Source organism: Malania oleifera, chromosome 6 (genome assembly GCF_029873635.1).
Source record: "Malania oleifera isolate guangnan ecotype guangnan chromosome 6, ASM2987363v1, whole genome shotgun sequence".
NCBI classification, from domain to species: domain Eukaryota; kingdom Viridiplantae; phylum Streptophyta; class Magnoliopsida; order Santalales; family Ximeniaceae; genus Malania; species Malania oleifera.
The window spans coordinates 71,582,095-71,604,207 of NC_080422.1; the positions used below are offsets into that span (position 1 = coordinate 71,582,095).

The window sequence follows — 22,113 nt, forward strand, 5'->3', positions numbered from 1 at the left end:
AAAATATATCATACCTGTAATCCATTATTCTGACAACAGGGGGATCTGCATCAGGGGATAATATAACCTGCAAAAGCAGCAACAAAACATTAAAACAAAGTTTCAAATAACCCAATAGCACTATTCCTTAGTCACATAAGATCACAAGGAAAATTTTTGAAATTTCTTGAAATAAAAATGTTAAAAAACCACAAAGCTATAGAACTGCCTTGTGCATCTGTCATCATCAAACTTTAATCTTATTGACTGTTGAAACACATGTAAAGAACAATGTTGCAGGGACATGGCAGGCAGCTGCGGCATATTATGTAATTATGGACACATTGACATGATAAATTTTAGGGGAGAGAACATGGGCATGTAGAAGACACAGCAAGGTTCTATCAATAAACAGATATTTTATATTTATACAACTTCTAATCCCAAACTTATGTGTGTTCAAAAATAGTATTCTCTACCTTTGTTTTCCTCATACTCCTATAACAAACAGCTAGTTTTCTTCTACTTTTTCTCCTAGTTCATTGTCCATCTACATCTAAAAAACGGCATGCTGAATGCAGTTATTGCATGTTTAAAACGTATCAACCATGCACATACTCCATGTTTGAACTGTGTTGACCATACATAAACCGTGTTAAAATTTATACCAAATTCTTCTAGAAACATCTGGATTCGGGACCATGTTTGATACATATGCAAGCATGTCAAACAAGTGTTATCTTCCGACAAATACATAAGTCTCTTTTCAACGTGCTTGTACTACAGAGTCAAGTGCTGGTGGAACAAAGTCAGTCAACCAGAAGACTTAAGACTGTAATACTCAGCTCATTGTTCTTTTGCCATAGACTCCTCAGTCCTCAATTTTGAGTAGCAAATGAACTAAAAATTGAGATTTATTGCACACATCAAAATAATAAATACAATCAAGATTTAAAATATTTAACTTCATAATGTAAGCCTCAGATTCACTGAAGTGTCACTATCTGAACATTATACACACATAAAAGAAAAGAAGACCCAAGGACTCAATAAAACACAAAGAAGCTACTAAACTAGTCAAGAACTCTTTACTGGTAACTCACTAAAACAAATGAGTTCACAAAATACAAAAACTCAAACAATATCTTCATACAGTGCCTAACGTACTTCTCAACAACCCAAAAAAAAAAAAGAACCACTAGCAGAATTTATAATTAGGAAAAAAGAACAATAATATTTCAAACAGTCAACCACTTTAAAAATGAACGTTCCTAAAACTTTGTTCTCTACACAAGATGCTTCATTGAAACTGAACAAATCTAAACTGAATAAATCTAAATGTGAAATTAATTTTAAAAACATGCATATAAAAAGAAAAGAAATTAATTACAAAATGTGTTGATAGTTGTGAGAATCTCTTCTAATGTTCTTAAATCCCCTCTTAAGCTCACAAGAGTTGTGAAATCCACAACCAAAGAAGATATGCTATACATAGAAACTAAAAACAAGAGCTGGTAAAAGGAATTGCCAATGTGAAATTGGTTTTAAAAACTTGCACATAAAAAGAAAAGAATTAATTACAAAATGTGTTAATAGGTTGTGAGAATCTCTAATGTTCTAATAACCCCTCTTAACCTCACAAGAGTTATGAAATCCGCAACCAAAAAATATATGATATACATAGAAACTAAAACAAGATCTGGTGAGAATCTCTAATGTTCTTAAATCCTCTCTTAAGCTCACCAGAGTTATGAAATCCGCAACCAAAAAAAAATGCCATATATAGAAACTGGAAACAAAACTGGTGAAAGGAAGACGGTAGTCATCAAGAGGAAGTCCTTTGACCTACTGCTTGACAGAGCATGTCCGCCTCCTTGCTGCCATGGAAGATTTAGGAAGTTGAAGAAAGGAGAGGCTCTTGCCTTCATCATGGCTGCACCCCACAGGCAAAGAGAAAACCTGGATGCTCCAACTCAAGAAGAACAGATTTGACAAGTTCCTTGCCCTAATAGAGATCAATGCCAGAGATTGGCAGTGCTTGGCATTTAGGGATAGAGAAAATCTCCTCCAAAGCAATAGAGCTGGGAAGATGAGTGATTGTTAACCAGAAATTGAACTCCAAGGCTTCCACAACGAAGCAGGGGTCCTTGATCAATTCATGCCAAGTGAAAAACCAAGTAAACCCCTCTCTTCAAGTAGCATCATCTTCAATTCCCTAATAGGTCAAGTTTCCCTGTCCCAATTGCAGTTGCACCATCAGCCTAACTCTCAAGGCTGTACAGAGGGCTCAGAAGTCAGAAGTAAGGGCTGGAGAAGCCAAGTGAAGGCACAGTATCCTTCATGCGTCATTCAGCAAGAGCATAAGGGTCAGATCGCCTCAAAAGATCCATTTTTTTAAATTTCTGAGCCAAGCCCCATTTGGCCCAAGGTTTTTTCTGGCTTTGTGGATCTAGGGACAGGCTTCCATTTGGGCCCCCCTTTTCATGCTTAGTTGATATGAAGAACTTGCAGGATAGCCCTCCCTCTCCTAGTATTGAAGAGCTTAAAGGGCTAGACATTGATAGAACCAGTTTCAAGAAGCAGGTGTCTGACTAGTTTTTTCGCAAATGGAAGCTGGTTAGTAAGACAATTGAAGTATCTTTTGAAGGTTTTGAAGATTGGGTCATATGTTCATATAAAAAAATAAAGAAGAAGAAAAAAGAGAAGGAAAATTCACAATTAGAAAACCTCAGGGCAGAAGCAGGAGGAAGGACACAAACAGGGAACTCTGGAATTCTCAGTTATTATGATAAGAACGGAAGGGAACTCAGGTTTGGTGGAGGCTGGAAGCAGCCAGGTTGCAAAAAGGGAGGTGTGGGGGGGAAACTTATGTGGTGGAAATTGACATCATGAATGTGTAGAGCCTTAATTAGAAAGCTAAGAGGACTTTAATCAAGTCCTTTCTCAAGGATTGGAGAGGATATATAGTTTGTCTTCAGGAAATGAAATCTGACTATTGAACTGTATGGTCAACAGCTTATGGGTGAAGAAGAATTGCAGGTGGATTTCTATTGGAGCTGCTGGAAATGCACGAGGTGTTCAGTTTCTAAATGCCTTCTTGGCTTCCTACCTGCTCAGGAACTTGGCAGACAACTTAAATTGGATTTTGACTGGATTTATGGTCCAGGTGAAGGCTCTTCCAGGCAGCTAAAGTGGAATGAGCTCCTGGAGGTTAGAGGCAAATAAGATGTCCCTTAGGTCACAGGGGAGACTTCAACATGGTCTTAATGTCTTATATCAACATGAAAGAAGTGGGAGAACCTCCAAGACAACTAGTATGCAGGAGTACCATGATTTCATCAACCTTTGTGCTATGACTGACCTCGCTCTCATTGGTGGCCCCTTCACGTGGTCATGCGCCAAGGAGACTCCCTCATTTTCAATGAAGGATAGGTTCGTAATTTTCAAGGAAGAGCATTTCCCTAAGTTCATTCAAATTTTGCTCCCAAGACCCATCTCAGACAACTTCCCCTTCCTTCTTGAAATGGATATAATCAAAAATGGGTATTTGTGATTTTTACGAGAACCTTTATACCGAACCAGAGATATGGAGACCTACAAAGCAACCTTAGCCCTTCCAAATCCACAGTTGCAGTGGCTTGGAAGGCCCTTCAAGAATCAGGAGGAAATTTATCAAGCTCTTAAGGGCAGCAAAGGAGATAAAGTGCCTAGTCCTGATGGTTTCACCTTGGCTGTTTTACAAAAGAATTGGGGTCTTCTCAAGCAGGATATAAACTTTATTTTTGATGATTTTTTCAGAACAGACAGATTCGTGACTAATATCAACTCGACCTGTCACCTTGACTCACAAGAAAATTGGGGCTTGCACCATCAAAGATTTCTGCCCAATCAGCCAAGTGGGCAGCAATTATAAGCCCCTTTCCAAAGTCATCGCTATGAGGCTTAAAATAGCAATGTTGGAAGTTATCAGGCAGCCCAGCATGCCTTTTTAGCAAGCAGGCAGATCATGATGTAGCCCTGATCATGAACAAAGTAGGGGATGCCTACAACAAGGAGAGGAAAAGAGAAGTGCTTTGCAAGCTGGGCAAGGATTAGGCATTTGGTCATGTAAAAATTGAAATTTTCTCCTTCGCATTCTCAGGAATGGGTCTTTGGGAAGTCTGGTAGATCTATCAATGTACTTCTACCCCTTCCTTTTCTGTGCTCATTAATGGCAGCCCTTAAGACTTCTTTCTCTATTCTTGAGGTCTGAGGCAAGGGGATCCCCTCTCTCCCTATTGTTTATCATGGTCATGGAAGTGTTGCACCTCTTGATTAACAAAGATACCAGACAAGGCCTCCTCAAAGGGCTTAGTGCCAGAAAGATCAATAGAATGCTGGAAGTCTTACGTCTTCCTTTTGCGGATGACACCATCACTTTTCATGAAGATGACCATCAGCAAATCCTCAACCTCAGGTGCATTCTCCTTAGGTTCAAAGAGGTTTCCGGCTTGAAAGTGAACTTGGGTAAAAGAGAATTATTCCAATGGGGATCAGCAGCAAGGGGCCTTTCCTTGCGAGTTTGTTAGGGTGTAAGTTGGGGGCTTTTCCTATTACCTGTCTAGATCTTCCTCTGGGTGCCAAATTTAAAGACAAGGGAGTTTGGGACACTATCATTGAAAGATTTGAGAGAACACTTGCATGTTCGAAAAGAAATCACCTATCAAAAGGTGGGAGACTTCTGTATCAAACCTAGTCTATTTTATGTCTCTCTTCCCTATCCCTAGTTCACTTGCTAAAAGGTTGGAAGGTATTCAAAGGAGATTCCTCTAGGGTAGCACGGGTGAGGAATTTAAATATCATCTTGTTAAATGAGGAGTGATTATACAATATATACAAAATGGACTGTTATGGAGTGTTAGGACTAAAATTTCTTCCTACTTTCAATAAGGCTCTCCTTGGGAAATGGCTATGGAGATTCATGAAGGAGAAGAATCATTTATGAGAAGCCATTGCCTCTAAATTCTACACCATAATGGTTTGGCCTCTTAAGAGGCGATCAGAGCTTATTGTGTTGGTGTATGGAAATTCACAAGGAGAGGATTGGATAATTTCCTCTCTCTCATTTGTTTTCAAGTGGGAAACAGCGAGAATGTTTTCTTTCGACATGATATTTGATGTGGCAAGTCTCCCTTAGCACAAAATACTCTTCCATCTTCAGGCTAACCTGCGACAAAGAAGCCCTTATTAGCAGACACCTCAAGCTCATTGACCATGTGACTTTATGGAATATTCCCTTGGTTAGGAACACCTTCAATTGGGAAATTGTAATCTTCCATAAGGTTACAGTAGCCTAGCCTATTCAAAATCCATGATCCGTATTCGTACTAAAAATCAGAATCAAATGAGCTTTAACCACTTTGTTCCACACGAGATTTCTATTCTCGTTGAGCTCCTCTTAGGAAACCTACATTATCTTTTAACATATGTGCCGCTCTCACCAAAATCCCTGCCAGATAATGTCTTCTGCCCAGATTAGCTCATCAAAACAAGCCTAAGTCCAAAAAGAGGGGTAATAACTCCATCTCTAATTTACGAAATAAGTAAAATAAAATTTAAAGTAATGGTATTTCACTTATCCCGTTTCCGCTCTCCCATGTCAGTCTCAAGTAATTTCATAAAAGTCAGACGAGGGATAAAAATGGGAATTTTGCAGTGAGATACTATAAATATCTTACCTCTCCTGCAGAAACCGGCAGCAGATTCCTCTGGAAGCTCATATGGAGAATTGCGGCCCCCACAAAGGTTTCTTTCTTCACGTGGGAGGCAACACTTGGAAGGATTCTTACCATTGACAACCTCCAAAAAAGGAGCCTGACTCTAGTTAACGGGTGCTACTTATGTTTGGATTATGCTGAATCAGTTGAGTACATCATATTGCAATGCTCCTAGACTTAGAATTTTTTGGAACCTGGCCATTTTTGTTATCAGGCAATAGTGGGTTACAGCCAGAACAGTGGAGAGGGAGTTATGGGCTAGGAAAATTATCCACATTACAAAGCAAAGCGTGAAAGCTCTTTCCCTAATTTTCCTTGCCATTTCTGGGTCAGCATGGAGGGAAAGAAACAAGGAAGCTTTCGAAGGATGAGCTATGTCCCTCCATGCTGTTAAAGATTGTTAGGTTACTACGGTCTCTAATTGGCACAGTGGATTGTTTATGAATGATACCCACGTAATCCTTAAATTTTTTGACACCCTGTAGTGCTGTGACGTACTTTTGTTTGTTTGTACTTGGGTGGCATCCCCTTGATGCCCTTTAATTAACTTTCTTGACAAAAGTTGAATATTATCCAAAACTTGAAGCAATCATGTAATACATCTGTTCCTACACCTCTTTTCTCTGGCCCAAAAAAAAAAGGAGAATGAAAAGAAAACAAACACAAACTAACATAAGCTCAGGTGGTAAGGACTTGCATCAGACAGCCTTGCACAAAGGTGAAGTCTGGGGTTCAAACCCTGCCGCCTGCAGCACACATCCGCGATTTACCTCCTACGTGTTGGTTGAGGGCACGACCGGCGTAGGCGTGGGATTAGTCTAGTGCATAAGCCCAGGACACCTGGCGACAGTGTTTTGAAAGGCATTTTCAGGGCGCGCCCCTCAGAGCGTTTTGGGAGAAAAACGCACCAAGGCGTATGTGCAAAGGCAAAACTCCACAAATGCGTACGCCTCAGCCAAAAAACGCCTTTTTACGCCTCATATGATATGCGTACGCCTTTCGGTATCCTGGGTTAAAACACAATTTTATAAGTCCAAACCCAAAACACACTGAAACCCTATCCTCCCTCTCTCTCCCGCGAAGCTTCTTCTCCTTTGCGCTGTCGACGAAGCCTAACGAAGCCTCTACCCTCTCTTTGAAGCCTCGACGAAACTCGGCGAAGCCACTGCTCTCTCTCGAAGCCTTGACGAAGCTCGACGAAGCGTCTGCTCTCTCTCAAAGCCTCTGCTCTCTCTTAAGCCTCGAAGAAGCCTCTGCTCGAAGCTCGAAGCCTCTACTCTCTCTTACGCCTCGACGAAGCCTCTGCTCGAAGCCTCTCTCTCTCGAAGTCTCTGTCTGACGGGATATTATTTTTACAATCAACCAGAGTTGACTAAATGAATATTAAAAATTATTCCCATTTTCTCATTATAGTTGGGTTCAAGGCTGGAGTTCAGCCGTCTCCCAAACAGCCCCTTAATAGCTAGAGAAATTTGTAATTTGGCTTTTTGTCATCTATTTGAAAACTTATGGCTTATTTTTAATACTTAAAAATCATATTTTTATTTTTTTTCTCCATTATTCTAACATTTTTCTCATTTTTATACTATATTTAAATTTTTTTATTTATTAATTATTTTAAAAAATACAATCCCAAAATGCTTACACCTCAACGCCTTGAGGCTTACACCTCGCCTCACGGAGGGTAAAACGCCTCACCTTACGCCTTCGCCTTTTAAAACACTACCCGGCAATATCAAAAAAACATAGATTGTATATAATTTGCCCCCACAGGCATGGCACGGTGGTAAAGCAAGCAAGGATAACATGAGCATCAGAGTTCAATTCCTAATGGTGACAAGGTCTTGGTGCGCTTTGTAGCCCCTCAGGGGGTCCCATCCGCATGACGTAAAGGAGAAGCCATGGGAGAGTAACCGCTTCACGAAAGTCAACCCAAGTGTGAATAAGCTGTGACCGCATCTAGATTAACATTGGGAGGCGCATCAAGGGGAAGGTCGCCGACCCATGGGTTTGGTGCCATACCGAAGTGTCCAAAGGGCGCATCGGAGGCTGGAGTTCCCACATGAATCAAAAATATATATATTGTATATAATTTACTTTCTATTAAAAAAAAAGATTTGATATTATTTACTAAGCATATGGATAAAATTATAACCCAACAAAAAGGAAAAAGGGAAAGAGTAGCAGGAGAGTTCTCATATTTTATGTGAACTGCCTCAAGACATCCACCGCAACCCACAGCAATGCATTACTGCAGTCACATAAAAAATGAAACTTAAAACGATAAAATTCCTACTGTTCCGCTCAAACAGGAGGAAAGATAGGTAGCATTCCATCCAACTTAGTAAATTTTAAAGTATGTTGAAGGGGAAGACAGATATAAATGGACATCCTCCTCCATACTAAAAACTGGTGAAAGGGAAACTTTCACCATGATTCAACTCAGTCTTCTATGTCAATTTGGAGGGAACTTTTGTTTAGAAGGTCTGATGTCAATTATATAAATCAGTTTGCAAATAAAAATTGTAGGCACAAAAAAAAATATTTGGGGTCATGTGATGGTGAGAACTTTTTTTAATGAAAAACTAATCTGAAATTCCGTTTGATGAGTCTCTTCCACGAAGATAAGCAGCACAGTGAAAAAGAGCCTGTCATTAAATTCAGTTTTTGAAAAAGAGGCATAAAAATAAGTTTCACTTTAATGAATTTCATAATCATATTAAAGGCATCTATTGAAAAAAAAAATCCGCAGGTCATTGCATTATAATGAGTAAAAATTTTAAGATTAGCCTTATATAATCTTCATTTTAGAGTTTTCTGCTTTTTTTAAAATAAGTTGATGTGTAGAAAGTTCTTGTTTCAACTTTGTTTTATTCTTTGGAATTCTCAACCATTTCCTTCTGTAGTTTAACCTAGTTAAACGTACTCTTCAGGGATCAGGTATGGCCTGCCAATTGTGCTTTTAGTTATTTATTTGAAAGTTATGTTATAACAGCTACTCAATGTACACAGTATTTTTTTAGAAATGCATTCCAATGTCAAAACCTAAAAAAAGTTAAACACGTTATACAGAATGCCCCCAAGACTCATCTGCAGAAGCATGAAGGATAAAAACAAACATGCACAGGCCTTTACCTCTTTCCACCCACCCAACTTGGGTTTTCTAAATCCTATAACAGATTAACAGGTCATGAAAACATTTTGAACATGCACTGCCACAGGAAAAGTGGGGAAAAAAACCTAAAGATGCTTTAAAAGAGCAAAACCCTACCTTCTCAATAGCCAAGAAAACACAAAGATGATGAATTTAACAAAATTTTCCGAAGCTTTATTTTTTTTTTTTTTTTTGGCTGCCAAAAGGTGGAAATTCATTTCTGTTGTGCCTAATAATAGAAATATGCTAATATTAGTTTTTCAGGTTTTGCTTCTAAGATTCATAACTTTAATTTGCTTTTTTTTTTTTATCAAAATTTTTGCAGCAAATAAGCAGAAAGCAACTGAGGACAAGAAAGAGTTCAGATTCAAATAACTAATGTAAATGGATTAATTAAGGAACAATTCATCATAAATGCATATTAAATTAAAGGCAATGTGTTAGGGAGTGACAATGTAATGGGGAAAAGAGGAAGTGAGATACTGCTATTATTGTATTCTCCAGGGATTTGGAATGAATATATGATTATCTGTGTAATCGTTTGTATGATTATTCTCTTGTAGTTGAATAATACAAGTAGTCCTTTTCATTGTGGTGTTTTTGCCTTGGATTGTAATGGTTCTGATTGTTATAGTCTTATTCGGTGTATAAGAATATATTGCTCGTGTGATATCCTATTATTCCTTGGTTTTCTTGAGTATTGAGACTCATCAGGTGCTCGTGATTGCAGGCTTGAATGTGTGAGACTTGGCTGACTTGTCAAGGCAGAGCTCTCAACAAGTGCCACACGGCCCTTACTTGAGTCCCATTTTGGGGGTCTGTGACAGTTGGTATCAGAGCACAGTGTGTGCGAGCACCATGAGTGGTAATATGAGAAACAAGTCAGGAAAAGTGGAGCGCATTGAGGCGCTTGAGACGAAACTTGTAACCCTGAAGAGAACGTGCAGTGAACTCCAAGGGTTGGTGACAACATTGATAAAAAAGAAAAGCGTGCCAACGGAGCTTGAGGCCGCTAAAGAAAACCCTAGAGAAAATCTCTATGGGGTATCAAAAGTTGTAAAGAGACTTGAGGAACTTGAAAAATTCATTCCACGTGTGAAATCCCTGGAGGAACGGCCAAGAGAGCTTGAGGCCTTCCAGAAGAGTATCGAGCAGTTGGAAGCCTTTGAGAGTAGGTTGGAACATATTGAGGGCATATTGCCATCTCTTTCGTCCCAACGGGGAGAGCCAATAGAGCTTGAGGCCTCCTTACGAGAGCTAACAGATAATTTTGATTTCCTTGCAGAAGATGTTAAGGAATCCATTGCTTCTTTGAAGGAAGATTTGAAGGAGATGGGCAATGTCCAAAGTGCGGTGGTCCAAGTCCAGAGGGATTTACAAGAGATCACTGTGAAAGTGAATGCAGTGGCACAGATAGCCCGAAGGTTGGTTGCAAATCCAATTAAGGGTTTTCGATTGAAGGTACCGTAACCTAAAAGTTTTGGGGGTACGCAAGATGCTAAGGAGCTGGATAATTTCTTCTTTGATATGGAGCACTACTTCACGTGCTCACGAGTGGATCTAAAAGTGGATCGGGTAAATCTGGCAACGGTATACCTGGTAGGGGATGCAAAAGTGTGGTGGAGAACTAAATGGAATGATATTCAGCACAATAGATGTGTTATCAACACATGGGAGGGGTTGAAACAGGCGTTGAAAACTCAATTCTATCCCGAAAATGTGGAGTACATAGCAAAGTGCAAAGTAATGGAATTGCAACAGACCGGCTCAATAAGGAGCTATGTGCGAGAATACCAAGCCTTGATGTTGGACATTATAGACATGACCGAATCAGACAAACTAATTCATTTTCTTCAGGGTTTGAAGACAAGGCCAAGGAATGAATTGCGTCGGCAGAGTGCTGGTGATCTCTCTCTGCCCTCGCTGCTGCCGAACGGTTGGATGATTTTTCAGATAATTCTGGGAAGCGAAATTTCCCTACATCCGCCAATAATGATTTCAGGCCCAGTAAAGTGTATAAGCCCACAAATAGGGGAAGGGATAGGGAGACAAATAGTTCTTAGAAAGATAAAAGAGCGCCCATGGTTAAGGAGTGGAGGGGCAGACGAACGAGGGGTGGAGAGCGTCGACCGATCTCTTGTTTTCTTTGCATGGGACCACATCGAGTGGCGGAGTGCCCTCAACGTAAGGCTTTGAATGCTATAAAAGCCCTTCGAGGTGAAACCGAAACCCCAATAGCAACCTCAGAAGAACAACCGAATATGGTGGGAGCATTGAGATTTTTGGGGGCATTAGAGCCTCAAGTAATTAACAACAAGTCTCAGGAGAAGGGACTAATGTACGTTGATCTACTTTTGAATGGAAAGAAAATCAAGGCCATGATTGATACAGGAGCCACCCATAATTTCATTGCTGATTCTGAAGCTCAACGGTTAGAATTGCATATAGATAAGGATGTGGGCAAGTTAAAAGCAGTAAATTCTCAAGCGTTAACCACGGTGGGGGTGGCACCTAAAGTGGCATGCAAAATGGGAACATGATCTGGAACAATTGATTTCACTGTGGCACCCCTTGACGACTTTGATGTGGTATTGGGGATGGATTTTCTTAAAGTGACACACTCAATGCCGATCCCAGTTGCGGATTGTCTTGTGATAATAGGAAGTGCACCTTGTGCGATCCCCGCAGCCTACAACAATTTCGATGAGAGGAAGTTGCTTTCAGCCCTCCAATTCAAAAAGGGAGTAAAAAGGGGAGAATCTTCTTTCGTGGTTCTACCGATAGTCTCAGAAGATGCAGAGGTAAGGAAATATCCACTTGAGATTAAGGAAGTTTTAGAAGAGTTCAAGGAGGTGATCCCGGAACAACTACCAAGGGTTTTACCACCTCGACGACAGATTGACCACAAAATTGAACTTTTTCCAGGAATAAAGCCGCCAGCACGTGCCCCTTATCGAATGGCGCCGCCGGAGTTAGCTGAACTTAGAAGGCAACTGAATGATCTTATCGCAGCAGGGTTCATCCGTCCTTCAAAAGCACCTTTTGGGGCCCCAGTGTTATTTCAGAAGAAACAAGATGGTAGTTTGCGCTTGTGTGTAGATTATCAGGCTATTAATAAGGTGACGGTGCGCAACAAGTATCCCATTCCACTGATTGCTGGTATTTTTGACCAGTTAAGTACAGCTAGATATTTTACGAAACTGGACTTGAGGTCGGGATATCATCAAGTGCGCATTGTTGAGGAAGATGAACCGAAGACCATTTGTGTCACCCGGTATGGAGCATTTGAATTCTTTGTCATGCCTTTTGGGCTAACAAATGCACTCACTACCTTTTGTTCTCTAATGAATCAAGTTTTTCAGGACTACCTTGATCAGTTTGTGGTTGTTTACCTTGATGACATATTGGTTTTCAGCGCATCCTTAGAAGAACATAAAGATCATCTTCGGAAGGTTTTTCAAAAACTCAAAAAAAATTAGTTATATGTAAAAGGGGAGGTGTGCATTCGCTCAAAAGCGTATTAAATTCTTGGGGCATATCATTGAGGAGAGCCAGATATGGATGGATTCAACTAAAGTAAAAACTATCAAGGAGTGGCGAGCACCTACATCCGTTAGAGAACTGCGATCTTTCTTGGGTCTAGCCAACTACTATCGAAAGTTTATAGAGGGGTACTCCAGAAGAGTTGTATTGTTAACAAATTTACTGAGGAAGGGGGTACCATGGGGGTGGTCAGAAGAGTGCCAATCAGCATTCGTTGAATTAAAGGAAAAGATTGTAGGAGATCCTATACTAATCCTTCCTGATGTGACAACCGTTTGAAGTGCAAGTAGATGCCTCAGACTTTGCATTAGGGGGAGTTCTCTTGCAGGAAGGGCATCCAGTTGCTTTTGAAAGTAGAAAATTATCGGGTGTCGAACGGAACTATACAGCACAAGAAAAGGAGCTTCTCGCAGTGGTACACTGTCTTCGGGTGTGGAGACACTATCTCTTGGGGTCCAAATTTGTGGTAAAAACCGATAATGTGGCAGTTACTCACTTTTTGTCACAACTTGGACTAACGTCAAAACAAGTCTGTTGGCAGGAGAAGCTAGCTGAATTTAATTTTAATTTTGAATATAAAGTAGGGAAGACGAATGAAGTGGCTGATGCTTTAAGTAGAAAAACCGAATTGGCAGCATTGAAACTCATCAGTCATCTATCAACTAGTAGGGTAGCGTTACCTTTGAAGAATCTTATCAGGGAACATTTAAGTACAGACCAACAGGCGCAGTCACTAAGTAAACTAATAGAAGAAGGGAAGACACGACAATTCTGGGTAGAAGATGTGCACTAATAATGACTAAAGGCAGGAGAGTCTATGTGCCCAAAGCTGGAAACTTGAGGAAAACCTTACTAAAAGAGTGCCATGATACGTTGTGGGCTGGTCATCCGGGATGGCGAAGAACTCGGGCATTGATTACACAGGGGTATTATTGGCCGAATATGCAAGATGATGTGATGAGTTATACCAAAACTTGCTTGATCTGTCAACAAGACAAGGTAGAAAGAAAGAAGACCTCAGGTTTATTGGAGTCATTGCTAGTGCCTCCAGGCCATGGGAGAGTCTCTTTGGACTTTATTTCCTCGTTGCCAAAAGTAGAGGAGTATGACACAATTTTGGTGGTGATTGACCGATTCTCTAAGTATGCTACTTTCGTACCAGTCTCGAAGTCATGTTCAGCAGAGAAGACAGCTCAGCTATTCTTCAAGCATGTGGTAAAATATTGGGGTGTTCCAGAAAGCCTAATCAGTGATAGGAATGTTAGATTCACAAGGGAATTTTGGGGTGAACTCTTTCGTTTGATCGGTTCAAACCTTAATCTGTCCACCAGCTATCACCCACAGACAGATGGTCAGACCGAACGTTTTAATGGGATGCTGGAAGAATACTTGCGACATTTTGTTCACTCCAATCAGAAAAATTGGGTTACTTTACTGGACACGGCACAATTCTGTTTTAACTCTATGAAATCTTCTGCGACTAATAAAAGCCCTTTTGAGATTGTGACAGGTCAACAACCGACTCTCCCGCACATTCTAGATGGTCCATACAAAGGAAATTGTCCGAAAGCATATCAATTCACGAAAAATTGGTTGCAAAACATCGAAGTCACTCGAGCTCAGTTAGAAAAAGCATCGAAGCGCATGAAGAAATGGGCTGACAAAGGGAGACAACCACAATAATTTGAAGCTGGAGATCTGGTTCTTGTAAAAGTGCCGCCGGAGACATTTCAATTTCTTCCCGGCAAGGATAAAAGGCTGTTACGCCATTACGAAGGTCCAATCAGAGTGATCGAGAAGGTGGGACATGCATCTTATCGGCTTGAGCAACCCAAGTGGATGAAAAGCCATAGACGTCCAATCCATCCTATGTTTCATGTAAGCAATTTAAAGCCATTCCACACAGATGCAGCAGATCCGCACCGACAAAAGTCAAGGAGATCAACAATTTCCAGAAGGCAGCCTGTCAACAAGGAAGTCCAGGAGATCATTGTAGACAGAGTTGTCAATGCAAAAGGTCGTCAACAACAACAATTTCTAGTTCAGTGGCTGGGGCTGGGGGAAGAAGAGAATAGTTGGGAAAATGTGGAAAACCTTCAGCATGCCATACAGAAGATTGAAGATTTCAGAAATTCGTAATCAACGACATCTACTTCAACATCAGCAGAGTGCGCAGCCCTTCTACAACACATCGACGAGGACATCAATAAAATAAATGGGGGAGGATGTTAGGGAGTGACAATGTAATGGGGGAAAGGGGGAGTGAGATACTGCTATAATTGTATTCTCCAGGGATTTGGAATGAATATGATTATCTGTGTTATCGTTTGTATGATTATTCTCTTGTAGTTGAATAATACAAGTAGTCCTTTTCATTGTGGTGTTTTGTTGCCTTGGATTGTGATGGCTCTGATTGTTATAGTCCTATTCGGTGTATAAGAATATATTGCTCGTGTGATATCCTATTGTTCCTTGGTTTTCTTGAGTATTGAGACTCACCAGGTGCTCGTGATTGCAGGCTTGAACGTGTGAGACTTGGCTGACTTGTTAAGGGAGAGCTCTCAACGAGTGCCACACGGCCCTTACTTGAGTCCCATTTTGGGGGTCCGTGACACAATGCTTCTTTTAATGCAAACAAGTTGATTAAAAAAATAACTTATCCAGCTAAAACAAAATATTTGGAGACAAAAAATACCAGATCAAGTTCTGCGTCTTCAGCCATTTGGAGGGCCTCACTCTTAGACATCACCCCAACCTACAAAAATAAACAACAAATCATCTTTCCAATCTATGAAGCAAAAATAAAATAAAATAAAATTTAAATTTAAATTTAAAAAAATTGAATGCATAATGACAAATTCTAAAGATTAAATCAGAAGTGTTGTTTGGTTATGAAGAAAAAGTAAAGAAAAGCATTAAATTTTCAAATTGTAAATTACTTAATACACAAGAAAACAATATGTTTACCCAACTACGCTATCTAATAACCAAACAGATGAGCCTTATGGAAGAAACATAAACTGTAATTGTAAACAAAAATTTCATGTCCAGAAACAACAAACAAAATAAGTTGAACAAATGTGCAATTATCTGTGATTTTACACTGATTAATTTACTGAATAACTAGAACAACATGCAATTATCTGTGATTTTACACTGATTACACTAGTGAGCCTCTGATTCAGTCTCCTACACAGATCAACCCAAGGACTCTTAGAAGATTGATATTGGATGTTCATATGGTCTTCAGTCGATAAGATCTAAGAGGCAGTGATTTCAGTTCAAGGACCTGATGCTGGCCATTGAACACTTGTCATTCTTCTTTCAAATTTTGTGCATCAAAAGAAGATGACTTTTAAGATTTCACCTACCTTGTTAAAGAGAAGATTACTCTTAGTTTATTAAAATTCTTCTTTGAATGATCTTGAAGAGCTTTGGCAGAGTTCTACAAAATTATGTTTAAAGTGAAGCAGAGGTATGTCAATATATAAAAGCTCTGTTGAGATGATGCCATGTGCTGCAATCAAGATCATTGAAATGAGCTTCTTGAATCTTGATGAGCCTCAAACCAATTACTCTGTGCATGGATATTTCACTCAAACTTGGTCCCATTGAACTTTATCTTAATCCACTTGCCTTAAGCCTACTCCAACTCAATTCACTTAGTCTTTTCAATTAAGCCCAAAGGCAAATAAATTTTGTTGTATTATTCTTTTTCTATCCAAATATTCTATTAAATCAAACTTTTAATATCAGACTTGACTGGATTTAATCAATGTTGACCCATGTGCTCATTGGTTGTGACTACCTCAGCATACATATATATCGACTTTTTCTATTTTGACTGCCAATGAAGCAATTACAAAATTTAAATTGCTCCCGCTTCATAGCACACTAAGCATGCATTTTCAATTTAACATCTTCAACTATTTGCTGAGTGATGACATTAACCCCGGGAAAATGCTGGAATTCAATGAATTTTGGCTCCCCTAGTATGATAGACTGAAGCAATCCAAATCAGTTCTCTTATAAGTTCAGCAACTCTATTTCCAAGAGAGGAAACCCAAGATAACTCCTCATTCAAAGAAGAGAAAGTTCTTGGATGAGATAGAACAGCAGCAGCTTTCTCATAAATCAGTCTTGTTGTAGCACAGCTGAAAAAGATATGATCTCTACTCTCAGGATCAACACCACAGAATTTGCGATTTGATGAAATCAGACCCCAAGAACAGAGCTTCTCATGAGTAGAAAGTCTATTGAGGATAGATAACCAAGCAATCTTGGCTATGCAAAGCTTGAACCATATAGCTGATCTCCAAGAAATTTCAGGTTTCTTTTATCTGATTTGATATCAAGTTGAGGAAAAGGAGAATTTTCCTGAGGAAGTAAGCACTACTCGATCTTCAATGTCAGGGCATAAAGAAATAGGAACATTAGCTTTAATTTGGCTAACATTGGATAAGTTCTCCTAGGCCAATTCCCAGCATCATTAACAAACAAATCTGCGACACTTGCATCTATATGAGTGCCCAGCTCAACTAAGGCAAACAACTCATACACATTAACCCACCTATATTCACCATAAATAAATGGGTTAGGGTACACCCATATAATTATATGGGTTATAAATGGGTGACCCATTTAGACTCAAATATTAAATGGGTAAAATGGATCAAATAGGTTTACCCACTTAACCCATCAACCCATAATAATATAAATCTATTAAATGCACCCTATTTCAACCACAATACGATTATGTAATTAATATTATAATTAATTTGGATATCTATTTATATAGTAACATAATTATGGATAGTTTGGCTTGAATATTTATGTTACATAATTGTTTATATATGTAATTGATTTGATTCGCCCAAATCAACTATAATGCATGTGTACATAATTACTTAATTGTTTCAATTTAGTTATGTCCGTAATTATGTAGGTGTGAAATGATAGCATTAATTGCACCTTTCTATTAAAACTAAACTACATAATTATGTAATATGCTATTATTCGGATATCAATGTACATAATTTTGTAATTATGGACATCTTGGTTCGAATATGTACATTTTATATAAGTGCATAATTAGTTCGGTTTAGTTATCCAAACTATTAATATGCATGCATGTACATAATTACGCAATTGATTCGGTTTAGATATGTCTGTAATTTTATAAATATATAATTATAATATTGGTTACAACTATTAGTTGAAATTAAATTACATAATTCAATAATCAATACTAGAAGTCGGAAATCTATATACATAATTTTATAATTGGTTCAAATATGTACATAATTATGCAATTATGAATGTAAGTAATTGGTTCAGTTTGGTTATTCAAAACAATTAATATGCAGATATGCATGCAAATAACTACGTAATTGGTTCAATTTAAATATGTTCATAATTATAGAAATATATAATTATAGAATCGGTTACAACTTACAACTATCATTTGAAATTAAACTACATAATTACATAATCAATATTATAATTCGGAATCTATATACACAATCTTATATTCATGGACACCTCAATTCAAATATGTACGTAATTATGCAATTATGAGTGTACGCAATTGGTTCGATTTGATTATGCAAACAAATTAATATGCATGCATGTACGTAATTACGTATTTGATCAGCTAAGATATGTTCGTAATTATATAGATATGCAATTATAGTATTAGCTACAATTACCATTTGAAATTTATATAATTAATTATTGAATGCCATAATTTGAAATCTATACAAAATTTTGTAATTATGGACACCCCTCAATTTAAATATGTATGTAATTATGCAATTATGAATGTATGCAATTTCTTGGATTAAGTTATGCAAACCAATTAATATGCATGCATGCATGTACGTAATTATGTATTTGGCTGATTAAGATATGTCCGTAATTACGTAATACGTACGTAATTATAGTATTGGCTACAACTACCTTTTGAAATTGAAATATATAATTAATTACAAAATCAATACTACAATTCAAAAATCTATATACATAATTTTGTAATTATGGAGACCCCAGTTTAAATATATATGAACATATTTATGCAATTATGAGTGTACACAATTGGGTTCAATTATGCAAACCAATTAATATGCATATGTGCATGTATGTAATTACGAAATTGAATGGTTAAGATGTCTCTGTAAGTATATAGATATATAATTATAGTATTTGCTAAAACTACCATTTAAAATTAAAGTATATAATTAATTATGCAATTAATACTATAATTCGTAAATTTATATATAATTTTGTAATTATGGACACCTCAATTCAAATATGTACGTAATTATGTAATTATGAGTGTATGCAATTTGTTGGGTTCAATTATGCAAACGATTAATATGCATGCATGCATGTACGAGATTATGAAATTGATTAGTTATATGTCCGTAAGTATATATACATATGTAATTATAGTATTGGCTAGCTACAACTATTATTTGAAATTAAATTATATAATTAATTACATAAGCAATGCTATAATTTGGAAATCTATACATAATTTTGTAAGTATGGACACCTCAATTCAAATATGTACATAATTACACAATTATGAGTGTATGCAATTGGTTCAATTTGGTTATGCAAACCAATTAACATGCATATATGCATGTACCTAATTACATAAATATCTAATTACGTACATATTTTTCAGTCAAGCAATAGATCAAATAACCTTCAAAAATAGCAGAAAGATGTAGAAATGATCATGTTTGAAGATAGTTCTAAATTTCACCTGGTATTCAACAATTGATTTCACATGCTTTAAAATTAAACGGGTAAAAATAGGTTGACCCATGTTTAAATGGGTATGGGACATAAATGGGTCAAGTATTTTATATATAAATGGGTCACAAATGACCCAACCCATTATACCCTACCCATCTTGACTCAAACCCACCCATTTAACATGTCTACTGAGAGATGATGGCCAAAGGTGACTAAAAGAGGGCTTTGAGGTTGCCAATTATTAAAGAAGATAGATGTTTATTTCCCATTACCAACCACAGCTTTAAAACAATGATAAGCCATATCCCTTATGTTTAAAATCTTCCTCCTGACCCAAGTAAGGTTCTGAGAAGGCCTGACAGCCCATATACTCCTGCCTTTTAGCTTGTAGGTGTGTATCCATATTGCCACAAGAAAATTTTTTTATGAACAAATCTACCAAAGGAGCTTATGGCTGTAGTATTTTTCCAATTTGAAAGCAATTTCAATCCCAACCCACCTTTCTTAAGGTTTGCAGATATCAGTCAACTTGACCATACAACAATTTGAAGTCTGGTCATTCCCTCTCCATAAAAAAGGATTTGAGCCTCTTCTCTACTTATTTAGTAACAGCTTTTGGGAGGAAAAGGGCCAAGGACCAGCACCCCTGTATACTCATGAGAATGGAGTGAATAAGTTGCAGTCTACCAGACTATGAGAGAAATTTAGGAGCCCAATAAGTCAGAGATTTCAACCAATAAATCACAATCTTGCTTACAGACTCTTTTCATAACTAATGGTAGGCCAAGGTACATAATGCTATAACAGTAAGATTCCCAATGCCAGAATAATTCAGATTAGGCAGGACTACATTTCAGGCAAGATAACTAATAAAACAAGGAGAGAGTATGCTTGATACTTGTTGCAGAATCAACATCCCCTTTAGCAGGAATTAAAGGATCCCCAACGCATAGGTTAGTTATACCCAACCTGCTACAATTATAATGACAGGAGAACTTTCCAAATCTGGCAGAATGATTTAAGAGTCTTGTTAGAATCTCCATTACCATAACAGAGGTGAGGACATATAGGGTCTCCTTATCTCACTCCCTTTTCACCTTTGAAAAAGCCCTTCACTGAATCATTAACCACAATGGAATAGTATGGGGTAGTTATGCATTCTTTACTCCAACCAAAGAAACACAGTGGGCATACTTAAACATTCAAGTGAAATCTCATTGAACAGAATTGAAAGCTTTCCTTAAATCAACCTTGAGAACCATTTTAGGAATTTTGAGTCTAGATGATAAAGGTGATGAAATTCCTGTGCCAAAAATATAATCTGGAACACACCTCCCTTTGATGAAAGCAGTTTGGTTGGGATAAATAAAAGAGGATAAACACAATTAGAGTCTATTAGCCATAATCTTAGTAATACACATATAGATCAAGTTACAAGAAATCACTTGGATGAAAGGAGTTCTTGACTTTTGGGACCAACACCTTATGAGCAGTATTAATTACACATCATGCCCGAAGCACTTCTCCATTTTACCCAACCTAGTTACCTCTTTGTATCATATCTTCTTCCATTTCTTCTCCAGCTTGTATAACAGATCCAAGGTATCAAAATCTGTTAGTGCTATTAATTGCTTGACCATCAAGTTATTGTTTTCTCCAACATTCCTCCTATCATGACTGAAATTCTGTCTTATTTCCGCTTATCCTGAAACCTCTACATTCTAAAGCTTCTCTCCATAATTCAAAGTTAGATTCTACTCCACCCCTTGTTTCATCAATCAAGACAATATCATCTGCATAGCAAACAGCAAAACCTCATTTTCTATACTCCTAATTTCAGCATCTTTGTATCTTGAAATAAAAGAAGTGACAACTTTGATGACATTTTCTCTGACAATATCCCAGCAAAAATTAAAGAATTTGGCCCTAAATCTCTGTGGACCAGGTGCCTTGTCTTCAGAAAAAGAAAACATAGCCTTTTTTATCTCTTCTTCTTCCATATTCTTCTGTAAAATGACCTTACAAGTAAAATTTAAGAAACCCTTAAAACAGGATACAACATCCTTGTTCCTTTTCCAAGAAAATTTTCATAATAAGATATGACAGCTCCTTAGTAAGCGTATTACCCTTTGAATCAACTAGGAGTCTGATTTGGGATCTTTCCCTTTTATCACTAACCATCATAGAGAAAATTTTGTTGTTCTTGTCTCCAAGCTTGAGCCAATCTACTCCTGCCCTTTGCCTTAACATATCTCCTTTTGATTTTAGAAGGTAAATATTTCCTTGAGCTTGGAATTGACCTCATTAGAGATTTGAGTCCCTTCCAACTGCTTAAATATGAGAAGAGACAAAATCTTTTTTAATCTGTCTAATCTTGCTGTTAGTTGCTGAGAAATGCTTTTTTTATGGAAGTACTCTAGAACTCTTTTTAGAGCTTTAGCTTACTGCAGAGAATATACATAAGAGAACCAAAGATCTTCACAGTCCAAGTCTGAGATAAAGAAAAGGAATATTACCTTTGTTAGGAAGTGGATCAGAATTCAGAACGGCTAAACTTGGGCAGTGATCAGATACATGTGGAAGAAATCCAACTTCCATTGAGAAAAACTGAGCTAATGTTTTAGAAGAGGTGAGAACCCTGTCCAACTTTGCTGCTATATATCCCTCACTCCTTTTACTGGTCCAAGCAAAAGGAAAGCCAGTAAAAGAGAAAGCATCTAAACCTGTATCAAACAGAAAATTTTTCTGAAGTCATCCATTCCAACTAAACTACCAAATGACACTCTATTTTACAAAAGCTTCTTTTGTTGAGTTGAAGTCCCCATCGCCACCCATGCAGAATTTTCTATATGATGAGATAACCTTTTGAGACCCAGCCAGAGATTTTTTTTTTTTCTTTTTTTTTTTAGGGGGGGGGGG

General features: G+C 37.9%; 1 protein-coding gene across 1 annotated transcript in view; it reads right to left on the bottom strand.

Moving 5' to 3' along the window:
• The window catches only part of LOC131157450 (translation initiation factor IF3-4, chloroplastic), a 54,328-nt gene that overhangs the window by 26,688 nt on the left and 5,527 nt on the right, over positions 1-22,113 (bottom strand). Inside the window, exons 3-4 of the mRNA XM_058111623.1 lie at positions 15,128-15,187; positions 15-67 (exon numbers count right to left, since the gene is read on the bottom strand). Of these exons, the coding sequence (XP_057967606.1) occupies positions 15-67; positions 15,128-15,187 (113 nt within the window). The remainder of the gene's footprint in view (positions 1-14; positions 68-15,127; positions 15,188-22,113) is intronic.